General features: G+C 39.9%; 3 protein-coding genes and 1 pseudogene across 3 annotated transcripts; 2 read left to right on the top strand and 2 right to left on the bottom strand.

Annotated features, from left to right (window-relative positions):
* Nucleotides 1–256: 256 nt before the first annotated feature.
* Nucleotides 257–988, top strand: LOC148927117 (exopolygalacturonase pseudogene; annotated as a pseudogene).
* A 1026-nt stretch (nt 989–2014) lies between these two features.
* Nucleotides 2015–5086, top strand: LOC125193771 (uncharacterized). Its single transcript, XM_048091646.2, has 2 exons — nt 2015–4640; nt 4742–5086. Exons 1-2 carry the CDS (start codon nt 2015–2017, stop codon nt 5080–5082), a joined length of 2967 nt encoding a protein of 988 aa, XP_047947603.1. The 3' UTR covers nt 5083–5086.
* Nucleotides 5087–6687: 1601 nt separating this feature from the next.
* Nucleotides 6688–7720, bottom strand: LOC125193774 (uncharacterized). Its single transcript, XM_089056038.1, has 2 exons — nt 7196–7720; nt 6688–6888 (listed from the first exon to the last, which is right to left on the bottom strand). The coding sequence occupies exons 1-2, from the start codon at nt 7718–7720 to the stop codon at nt 6688–6690; spliced, it is 726 nt and encodes a 241-aa protein (XP_088912164.1).
* Nucleotides 7721–8558: 838 nt separating this feature from the next.
* LOC125193775 (adenosylhomocysteinase) lies at nt 8559–10819 on the bottom strand. Its single transcript, XM_048091649.2, has 2 exons — nt 10040–10819; nt 8559–9589 (listed from the first exon to the last, which is right to left on the bottom strand). The coding sequence occupies exons 1-2, from the start codon at nt 10748–10750 to the stop codon at nt 8843–8845; spliced, it is 1458 nt and encodes a 485-aa protein (XP_047947606.1). The 5' UTR covers nt 10751–10819; the 3' UTR covers nt 8559–8842.
* Between the last annotated feature and the right edge of the window lie 1410 nt (nt 10820–12229).

Genomic DNA, 12229 nt, shown 5'->3' on the forward strand with positions numbered 1-12229 from the left:
GGATCAGGTTCCGCGGTCTCGATAGCCTCTCCGTATCTGGCACAGGCACCTTAGATGGAAACGGAGCCTCCTATTGGAAAACCAACCACCCCGACATGATAACGGTACATCCCTTACTCCTCTCTAATAAAAAATTCAATTTTTACATCATTTTTTAGTATACGTCTCATAAAATTTTTGGAGCAGCTAAATAGTACACACGTATATTAACCCTAATAACGATCCTAACCCTAACCCTAACCCTAATTTACAGTCAATGGTGTTTGAGCATGTAAACGGCGTGAGCATAAGCGATATCCATTCCATCAACAGCAAAAAGTTCCATTTCAGCATCCACAACTGCAACGGCGTAGCCATCACCAACATCCACGCCACGGCCCCGGCCAACAGCCCCAACACGGACGGCATCCACCTCCAAGCCTCCAGCACCATCACAATCTCCGGTTCCAGCTTTGCCACCGGAGACGATTGCATCTCCATAGGAGAAGGAGTAACCAACGTGAACATCACTCAAGTCAACTGTGGGCCCGGCCACGGCATCAGCATTGGCTCCCTAGGGAAGTATCCGAATGAGAAGGAAGTCCGTTCAATTCGTGTCACCAATTGCAATTTCACAGGCACGCAAAACGGGCTGAGGATCAAGACGTTTGGGCCTTCGCCACCGGGCCTTGTTTCGGATGTCAGATTTGAGGGCATTAGGGTGAATAATGTGGACAATCCGATCATCATCGACCAGCATTACTGCCCACACTCGGCATGCAATGGCGATTCGAGTGTTTCGATACAAGGTGTGAAGTTTATCGACGTTCGGGGCACATCGAGTGCACTGGTTGGGGTGAAGGTTATATGCAGCAGATTGCAGCCGTGCAAAGACATTGAGTTGACAGGAGTTAGCTTGACATACAATGGGCAGCCAACTACTGCAGTTTGCTCTTCAGTTAATCTTAACTTTATTGGAATTAATCAGATTCCTTCAACTTGTTCATGAGATTATGTATTACCCCTCACTTACTTATAGTCTCACAGGTGTGGTAGCTTTGTTTTTTTATTTCTAGCATATGTGACAAGTATTGGTGGACCAAGGGAGTATTTTATAAAAACAGTATCTAAAATAAAATAAAAATAAAAATAACAATACCATCCATCCTACACAAATTAGGATCGATGGTTAATTTTCTTGAGTCAAATTCAAGCTTATGAAAGTATTTTTTTTTAAATGATGGAATTGATGGTTGCATAATCTATCGTTTAGGTCAGAACTTCTAAGTCAATTCTGAACTACGATTTTATATTCATAACTGAAACAGTAATTGATTAATTAATGGTGTGAGAATATAAAGTGGTTTTATAATATTGTGACCATAAAGACGAACGACAAGATGGTATGTTTATGATCTGTTAAGATTTAGTAGTTTATTGTTATTATTATAAAGATGGAATAGTTTATTGTTATAAATATAAAGATTGAGTAGTTATTGTTGTTATTATAACCTCTTTTGTCTATGACCTTTGCTATTTTGATATGCAACGGTCAAAGTAACGTTTTTGTGCATTATTTGCAAACTATATATATAGTATATACATATAATCATATTATTGGTGTAATTGAGTTTATGACTTTAGGTCTAAGAGATACTCACTTTATTACTAGGCCATTCATAAAAGACAAAGTAAATAGTTTTTAGTTAATCATATTGATATATAGTAGAACTGAATTTATGACAATCATATTACAATTATATTTAGTTTTACTAGTATTACATCACAATCATATTTATCAGTTAATTTTCTGTCCCCATTTAATCATCCAACCAATTATATCTGTCAAAGCTCAAATAAATGAAGTGGCAAATTGAGATACAATACATTATCTTAATCAAAGTCAACTTACTGAAATAAATGCAACATTATGGAGCTATTTCCAAAAGAAACAAAAAAATTAAAATTTACAACTATAAGTAGGCATACCTACATTGCATCTATCATCCAAACCAAATCCAACTATCTAGCATTCATGGCAACACCTTCACTCCTTCGTTCATTTCCAATTCTAATCAACATCTTCTATTCCATAATCTTCCTTCAACATACATCATGCCTCAACAACCAAACCGATTTAGATTCTCTACTAGCAATCAAATCCGCCATCACCAATGACCCATTCGGAGCTCTCGATTCTTGGAACGAAACGACGCCCTTTTGCCTTTGGAACGGCATCCAATGCGGCCACAAGCACAACGATAGAGTCGTTGGAATAAACTTGAAGTCTCGAGGCTTGGTTGGATCCCTCTCTCCTCACATAGGTAACCTCTCATTCCTTAGAACACTTCATCTCCATAACAACACATTTCATGGCCCCATCCCTCAACAAATTGGCCTCTTAACAAGGCTCCAATCCCTCATTCTTGAAAACAATTCCTTTGTAGGTGAAATACCTAAAAACTTATCTCAATGCTCCAATCTTTTTCATCTAAGTTTGGCAGATAATGAGCTCTCCGGCACCATACCACCCGATCTCGGGTCGCTGTCAAAGCTCAAAGCCCTAGTTTTATCTAGAAATAGTCTACAAGGGACAATCCCTCCATCTATAGGAAACCTTACATCATTGAAACAAATTTCTTTACTAAGTTGTGGGTTGATAGGAGAAATCCCATCATCATTTTCACAACTTCAAAGACTCACATTTGTACAATTAAGTGACAACTTTTTTACCGGAAATATTCCATCTCCTCTCTTTAACATGTCATCTATTAAATATTTCTTCATTGCATCTAATGAACTTAGTGGAATATTGCCCAATACCTTAGGTGTCACACTTCCTAATTTAGAAGGCCTATATTTGTGGGGCAACAACTTTAGTGGTCCAATCCCAATCTCCATAGCAAACGCCTCACTTCTTGCACACATAGACCTCTCTTTGAACCATTTCGAAGGACAACTCCCACGAGTTGGTGCCTTAACTCTTCTCCAATCCTTCATCTTCGAGTCCAATCTTCTTGTAGACGACATGAGCTTCATCACCTCGTTGATCAATTCGACCAAGTTGGAAGCCATCGGTGTGTCCTACAACAAGTTGAGTGGCTCCTTGCCCGACTCCATTGCCAATCTCTCTACTCGGCTTAGTTCCTTATTCATTAAAGAAAATAGGATTCAAGGGAGAATTCCTATAGGCATTGGCAACCTCATTGACCTAACTAGCTTTGATTTTTCTTACAATGAATTCCATGGTCCGATTCCAACCACCTTTGCAAAGCTCTCATCTTTGATCGAATTTAATGGACGTGGGAATAGATTGACAAATTCACTTCCAAATTCATTTGGGAACTTCACTTCTTTAAGCACTTTAGACTTGTCTGAAAATAGGTTTTGGGGTAACTTGCCTTCAAGCCTTGGGAATTGCACCAATTTGGGGAACTTGGATCTCTCATCCAACAATTTTACTGGCTTAGTGCCTCAAGAAATTATGTCCCTTTCATCACTTTCTATAGCGCTCAATCTCTCTCACAATAACTTTGAGGGTTTGATCCCTTTTGAGGTTGGTCAATTGAGGAATCTTGGGACATTAGATTTCTCACACAATAGATTTTCCGGATTGATTCCGGAATCTTTAGGACAATGCACGAGCTTACAAAAACTTCATCTTGAGGAGAATCTACTACAAGGAGGGATTCCTGCAGGAATGAGTTCTTTAAAAGGTTTACAAGATTTGGATCTTTCAAGAAACGATCTTTCTGGGATGATCCCAGGTTTCTTGGGGAATCTTGATCTTGAAAGGTTGAATCTATCATACAATAAGCTGCAAGGAGAGGTCCCAACAATGGGTGTTTTCAAGAACAAATCTTTAGTTTCTGTTGATGGGAACAAACTCTGTGGAGGGATTCCTGAGCTGAATCTTCCTCCTTGTTCACACATTAGAAAGAATTCAACTTTGCTTAAGATCTTGATCCCGACTGTGGTTGTTGGGGGCGTAGGCCTCGCGTTGTTGATCATATTCATTGCTTGGAAGCAAATGAAATCGCATAGGAATGTGACTTCTGCAACCCATTTCACTGGCATTGAGATCATGAGGCTTTCCTACAACGATCTCATGAAAGCAACTGAAGGGTTTTCTGAGGCTAATATGGTTGGATTTGGGAGATTCGGGTCGGTTTACAAAGGGATTCTTGAAGATGGGGAGACACAAGTTGCAGTGAAAGTGCTAAATCTGTCAGTTAGAGGAGCCTCAAAGAGCTTCTTTGCAGAATGCAATTCTTTGAAGAATGTGAGGCATAGGAATGTGTTGAAGATATTGAGTGTGTGTGAGAGCATAGACTTCCAAGGGAATGAATTCAAAGCATTAGTTTATGAGTTTAAGGCCAATGGGAGTCTAGAGAAGTGGTTGCATCAAAGTGGGAATCTTGAGTTGATCCAAAGGCTTAATATTGTGATTGATGTTGCTCAAGCAATTGAGTATCTTCATATTGGTATAGGTTCATGTGTGGTTCATGGAGATTTGAAGCCTAGTAACATACTTTTGGATGAAGATATGGTTGCATATGTTGGTGATTTTGGATTGGCAAAAATTATTTCGGATTTGGTTTCAACGTCGCATGAAAGTAGCTCGGTTGCGATTGCAGGTACCATAGGGTATGTTGCTCCAGGTATGGTTATCTACTTATCTTACATTTTTATGAAATATAATATTTCTACTAAATATGTTGAATTTATGTATGTCTTAGTGATTTACTATATTGGTTTTCAGAGTATGCAACCAACAACTTGATTTCCACTCAAGGAGATATATATAGTTATGGAATTCTAATCTTGGAGATGTTCACAAACAAAAGACCAACAGACGAGGAGTTTAAGGATGGTGCAAATCTTCATAGTTTTGTTAGTGATGTGTTGTCAAATCACACCACTATTACTATTGAGGAAATTGTCAGTTGGAGCATTGATCAAATCAACCCTAAAGTGAAAGATTGTTTGATAAGGATACTAAGGATTGGGGTAGCTTGTTCTAAATTTGAGCAAAGAGATAGAATGTTGATTGCCGATGTTGTCAAGGAATTGTGTAAGATAAGAAATTTCTATCTCTCTTAATTTATTCATGTATAGATTATTTTGAGAAAATTATTACATGTGAAGTCTTTTGATCCCATTTTTGGAATGTTCTTTTGCTAAGAAATCACCTCGGCTTTATTTATTGATTTTTCTTCTCTGGATTGGCTTTTAAATCTATGTATCTATATGTGCATGCATAAAAGGAGTGGTTTGACTAAATATATATGTTGTATCGATAAAATACATTAATCATTAAAAAAACTTATCTTTCTAAAAACAAAAAAACAGAGATAAATTACTTATGTAGGAAAATTTTGAAAAATAACCATAATTTAGAATGCAAAAAGAAAGGTTCTATAGCTTGAAGTCAGATGATCTAAATCTTTTGCTTTTTTAAGGACGTTTCCATTTGCTTCTCCTAATTTTAGTTAGAACGGCGAGAATAAGGACATTTCTTGCACATTAATTGGTGGGATAGTTAGAAGCACAAATTAGCATCCTTAGTTATTAAAAAAATATTATTAGTCGTTCTTCTTTTTATTGGATTTAGGAGTACAATAAATTAGCTTAGGGATAGTTTTAGCTTAAACTTCAATTAATACATTGTTCAAGCCTTATAAATTGGTTAGTTGACATTTGACAATTTGCTTTGATAGTGAATTCTACCATCAAAAAGTCAATTGTCAACTGAACTTTTTTGTGTGAAATTTCACCACTATAAATTTAGTGATATAACATAGCACAGTTTATCAGTTTATAAAATTTTCAATTTTATTTGAAATAGGCAAGAAATATTATTCAACAAATATAAAGTCTTGACATTTATATGCAAGGATATTGTGGAGTTCAAATTTATGCTTGGACCAAGCGTTGTATTGGGTTGATAAATGCGTACTCAACTATATTTTGGGCCTGAATCTAGATTCTAGGATAATGGGCCATGTATGGTTTTATCGATTAAAATATATCATATTTTTCCTAAAATATCAATAAATGCCATGACTTCAGAAAAAACCCTCTAATCTCAGTTTATATAAAAATTTTAAGTTTTCTAAAGAGATTCAGTTTTACATCAAAGAATAGAGAGTTATCTAAGAGCATCCACTATAGGTGGACAAGTTTTGGTGGACAACTTTTTTTTTTTTCCATAGCCCCATTTTATTTGTCCACAGCCCCAAAAAAAAGTGTCCGCAGCAATAGTGGACACTTTTTGGTGGACAACTTTCACTTTATTTTTCTTGTTGTATTTTTTAATTCAATCTACAAATTATCGGACTAAAAATAATTCGAGAAAAACGGCTAGTGCAATAAAATTAAAATTGAAAACTAAATTTTCGTCGGTTTAAAGTGAGAGGAAAATTACAACGAAAATTTGATCCACGGAAATCACACATGTTGTTCATGCTACGCCGCCTCCCCTACGTGTCCAGATCTCTTCAATTAAATCGACCTGGAGTTGGTCATGTGCTGTGCTCCGGCGTATATCAGCGAAACGTTGGATCAGATATTCATCACTACGTGGTACACCCATCTGTATCGGCGCGGAGGCAACACCGTGACTTGTACTTGCACCATCTTCCGGCGCCCAACGTTCTGCAGCAAATCCTTCATCTTCTATTATCATATTGTGCAATATGATACACGCTACCATGATATCCGCGACATCATCTTCGTGCCACACTCGTGCGGGGCAGCGTAGAATGGCCCATCACGCTTGGAGCACACCAAAAGCTCGCTCAACATCTTTCCTAGCGGCCTCTTGTTTGCGCGCAAAATATTGTCTCTTCGCGCCAGCCGGTTGCCAAAGTGTCTTGACGAATACGGGCCAACGAGGGTATATTCCATCTGCCAAATAGTATCCCCTGCGATACTGCGTGCCGTTTGCTACAAAACTGATCTCTGGACCCTCTCCCCGGCACTCATCATTGAAGATAGGCGACGACTGCAGAACGTTGATGTCGTTGTTCGAACCTGCAACACCGAAATATGCATGCCAGATCCGCAAACGGTAGTCAGCAACGGCTTCGAGGATCATCGACGGATGTTTCTGCTTGAAACCGGTAGTGAACTGGCCTTTCCACGCCACCGGGCAGTTTCTCCACTCCCAATGCATGCAATCAATGTTGCCCATCATCCCGGGGAAACTGTGCACCGCACCGTGCATATCTAGCAGTCTCTGGCACTCATCAGGGGTTGGCTTTCGTAGGAACTCCGGACCAAAGACTTGCCGAATGCCCTTACAAAACTGCCGGAGCACAGTTAGACTAGTCGTCTCACCCATCTGTAGGTTTTCGTCGAACATATCAGCCGGTCCGGCATAGGCAAGCTGCCTAATTGTAGAGGTGCATTTCTGCAAAATAGAAAGCCCGATCCGGCCAGTGCAATCCCTCCGGAGCGTGAAGCACTCGAACCGGTCCGCCAATGTCGTCGCTATATGGGTGAATAGCGGTCGCGACATTCTGAAACGCCGACGAAAAATCTCAGCCGGGTAACGAGGCTCATCGCTAAAGTAGTCGGCCATAAGCCGCTCAGCCGCTCCGACATGGTCTCGTGGGATTGTCCGACGATGACGAATCTCACGAGGGATCGCCGCCGCCGCCGCCGCCGCCTCCTCGTCGGCCTCCCTCTGCACCTCTTGAATCAAAGAATCCCATGCTTGATTCCACAAATCATCCATAAATTGAAAAGTTTTAGAGATAGAAAATTTGGATAGAGAGTGAAGAAGTGTGTGGAGAGAAGATGAAAATGGGAGGAATATTTATAAAAAAACATTTATAAATTCGAAATAAAAAAAATAAAAAAAAAAAAGAAAAGCCGGCGACCGCCGCAGCAGTGCAATAGATAGGCGCGGCGGCCGCCGCGCTTCTCTCTCATGCGGCTCGTCCTCGCCGCAAAGCCGGCGATGGCCCTTCCGCCCCAGCCAATTCGTCCGCCCCCGGGGCGGTCGCCTAGTCCACTATACGCCGGCGCGCCGCCCCTATAGTGGATGCCCTAAGAATACTGGTAAAGACATAAAATGGTATGATCATGTCTCATTGTTGTTGTTGAATTGTATTCCTTTTAAGTCTCTTTAATTATTTATATCATTCTTTTTTCTACTTTATTATCTCTTAATTTATTACTTAAATATCTTTCTTATTTTATTCTCACTTAAAAAATTAAACACTCTTCCTTGATTTTGTGTTCAAAAGAACCGCCACAACTACAGACTATTGTCATGTTACCCGCAGCAGAGGTGATTGAAGGATCAAATCTTTAACAATAATTGGTTATATTTTATACTCCTAGTATTTTATTTTATCAGCTCAATGGGTTCAATATGCACGGAGATCTTTGGCTAATTGTTATAAAGACACATGATTTTGACAATCAACCAGATGGTTAACAAAAAAAAGTAGGCAGAATATCACAATGACAATGCGGGCGAGGCAAAAGCCAAAGCCAATCGATAATACTACTCTCAGCTAAAACTGACAAATTGTTTAATTGTTTGCAAAGCTACTAAACACACTTGATTTCCGGAAAATAATAAGTAAAATTCTTCTAACATATTAGAATGATATATCATTTCATCTCCATATATATTGATATAGATGCCAAATCTGCAGGCAGCAGCTTCATCTTTTCTTAGAAAACTCTCAAAAGAAAAACAGAAAAAAAGAAATAATCAAACCACCGATGATGACCAAAGTTCAACCTCCCAACTTATTTTCTCATCAAATCAAATCCAACTCCTAAATAGCTCGATCATGATGCTGATCAAAGCGTGCTGTTTTCCCCCAACTCTCATCATCCTCGCTCAGTACCTGTAGTGAGCCGGCTTGTATGGTCCCTCAACGGGCACGCTGATGTAGTCAGCCTGGTCCTTGGACAGCTTCGTGAGCTTCGCACCGAGCTTGCCGAGGTGGAGGGCTGCGACCTTCTCGTCGAGGTGCTTGGGCAACACGTACACCTTCTTCTCGTACTTGCCGCTGCTCTTCTCGTTCCAGAGCTCGAGCTGGGCGATGACCTGGTTGGTGAACGAGCACGACATCACGAAGCTGGGATGGCCAGTGGCGCAGCCCAAGTTCATGAGACGTCCCTCGGCCAAGACAATGATGCCGGTCTTGGTGTCGGGGAACACCCAGCGGTCAGTCTGGGGCTTGATGGTGATCCTCTTCACTCCGGGGAAGGTCTCAAGGCCGTGCATGTCGATCTCGTTGTCGAAGTGGCCAATGTTGCAGACTATGGCATTGTTCTTCATCTTCCTCATGTGGTCGAGCATGATGATGTCCTTGTTTCCGGTGGTGGTGACGAAGATGTCAGCCTCGGAGACAACGTCCTCGAGGGTAAGGACCTGGAAGCCCTCCATGAGAGCCTGCAGGGCGCAGATGGGGTCGATCTCGGTCACGATCACACGGGCACCACCCTGCTTCAAGGCAGCAGCACAGCCCTTTCCGACATCTCCGTAACCACAGACAACGCCGACCTTTCCGGCGATCATAACGTCTGTGGCCCTCATCAGACCATCGGGCAATGAGTGACGGCATCCGTACAAGTTATCAAACTGCACAGATCAATAAAGTCATCAGTTAATTAGTAAAATATTATCCAAATGTTCCTTTGAAACTTGAAATGAATCATACCTCACCCTAATTATATGCTATTTGATCATAATTGGAGAAATGAATCATACTGGATCCTTCATCTATGCTATTGAATCCTAATCATACTAAACCCTAACATTTAGGCATAAATTGACTATGCAGATCTATAGATCTGGAAACAGAGTAACACGTGAAACAGAGCAATAATGGATCTACATTTTAAATTTAACGATTAGAATTGAAATGAAGATTGTTGATGCATTAAAACATAATGAATGAGATCGATATGATTTAGGTGACCTACATTGAATTAAATTATAGATCTATATAATTGAGCATATGTAGATCGTGGATCCAATGCGGCATTAAACTTCTAGATCTAGAAAAAGTAGATCTGCCAGAAATCATACCTTGCTCTTGGTGACGGAGTCATTGACATTAATGGCGGGAAAGAGAAGAGCGCCGTTAGCTTGCATCTGATACAACCTCTTAACTCCGGTGGTGGTCTCCTCAGAAACTCCAACGATTCTATCCTTCATCTTAGTGTACTTCAAGGGATCGTCCTTCAAACCGTCTCTGATGATGGTGAGCACGATCTGGAACTCAGCGTTGTCGGTGGAGGTCGGATCTGGCACCTTCCCGGTCTTAGCGTACTCCTCCTCGGCTTTCACGCCCTCGTGGATGAGGAGCGTGGTGTCGCCGCCGTCATCGACGATGAGATCGGGTCCGCCGCCGGGGCCCCAGTCGAGGGCGCGCTCGGTGCACCACCAGTACTCCTGGAGAGTCTCGCCCTTCCAGGCGAAGACGGCGGCGCTGTCGCGGGCGATGGCGGCGGCGGCGTGGTCCTGGGTGGAGAAGATGTTGCAGGAGCACCATCTGACCTCGGCGCCGAGGGCGGTGAGGGTCTCGATGAGGACGGCGGTCTGGATGGTCATGTGGAGGGATCCGGTGATTTTGGCGCCCTTGAATGGCTGGGAGGGGCCGAATTCGGTGCGGCAGGACATGAGGCCGGGCATCTCGACCTCGGCGAGCTCGATCTCGAGGCGGCCGAAGTCGGCCTGGGACATGTCCTTGACCTTGTACTCGCGGCCGGAGGAGGTCTTCTCGATGAGAAGCGCCATTGAGAGAGAGAGATTTGGGGAATTTCTGTTTCTTCTTAAGGAGAGGAGAAGAAGAAGCAGGAATTGCAGTACACAAGTGAAGGAGTGTGGAGAGGATATAAATAGGTTTGATAGTGAGAAATGGACGGTTGAGATTTTGAGGGTTTGGTGGATCTGAGATTTGGTAAACTGTTGTTGGTGGATTTTGGGTGTGTGCTTTCTTTTTCTTTTTTTTACATATTTTTAATAAATAAAATGCAAGGGGATTGGTGAGGTGATCAATAGTTAAGCACTTTTATAAGTATCTTAAATTTTATAATGACTTTTTTATCATTGTATTTTATCTATGCAGGCTATCAAAAGAGGACTTGATGTTTTGATAATCAGGTTAATTATAACTTTATAGTTCGATTGATCATATAGTTCAAAGTCTCCAACTTAAAAATATACACAAATAGCAAAAATTTAGTTTTGGTGTTCATTTGAATATGAATGAAAGATGACTTGGTCCATCAAAGGTTAATATGAGATTCTTAAAAGATCAAAATGGGTAAATTATTGATTTTGTCATATATTGTGTTAGCATTTTATTTGAAAATATATTACACTATTTATAATCGTCAAAAATGTCTTACACTATAATTTGTAGGTTAAATGTGAGGATGGGTTGTTCAAACAGTTGGAACAACTATGTGACAAACTAGTCGTTGGATTTGCTAATAGCTAGTTTTGTACTAGCTGCGTATATTTTTTCATCATCTTGGTGATAAGTGATAGTCGCAACACTAACTTGTAAGGCAAGTGTTACTTTATTTGCGCACGATAAAATATCTTACGTATTTCATTTAAAACATTTATTTATTTAATTGTTATATTTTAATTTTAGTATTTTTATACGTGTGGCATAGAATCTTCTAATTCATTTCTTTCATATTTAAGTATAAATGAAATTAATATAAGTACTTATTTCATTCACGAAAAATGATCTTATAGTACTCCATTCGTTACCTGTTAATTGAGTCATTTTTTCATTTTAGGAAGTTTTGTGATAATTGAATCATTTTTATATTTGACAAAAAATAATAAATTTTATTTCCTATTCTATTCTCTCTTTTACTTTGTTCTCTTTCTACTTAACACATTAAACATTTATTTTTTTAGTCTTCGTACGAAAATAAGTGACTCTATTACAAGGAATAAGGAAGTAGTGGAGTATTTTTTCTATCCACCAAAATTAATCTAGTATGAGAATTTTCTCAAAATAAGTTATTTTAATATATCTAACACTATTTCAATCATTTTTTTATATTTTCTCTCTCGTGATTTACCAATTTTCTATTAAAATTTGTTCCGACCACTATGAGGGCTGTATTTTGTCAATGGGCGAATGTGAAATTTGAACTCGCATTTCTACTAACTTTTCCCGCTGACATTTATTTTACATTTCTTAAAATATTACTAAACCAAATGAGACATTTTCTCGTGAACAAATTATCAATA

The sequence above is a fragment of the Salvia hispanica genome, chromosome 4 (genome assembly GCF_029641045.1).
Source record: "Salvia hispanica isolate PSC_SH4W2 chromosome 4, Shi_PSC_v1, whole genome shotgun sequence".
Classification (NCBI taxonomy): domain Eukaryota; kingdom Viridiplantae; phylum Streptophyta; class Magnoliopsida; order Lamiales; family Lamiaceae; genus Salvia; species Salvia hispanica.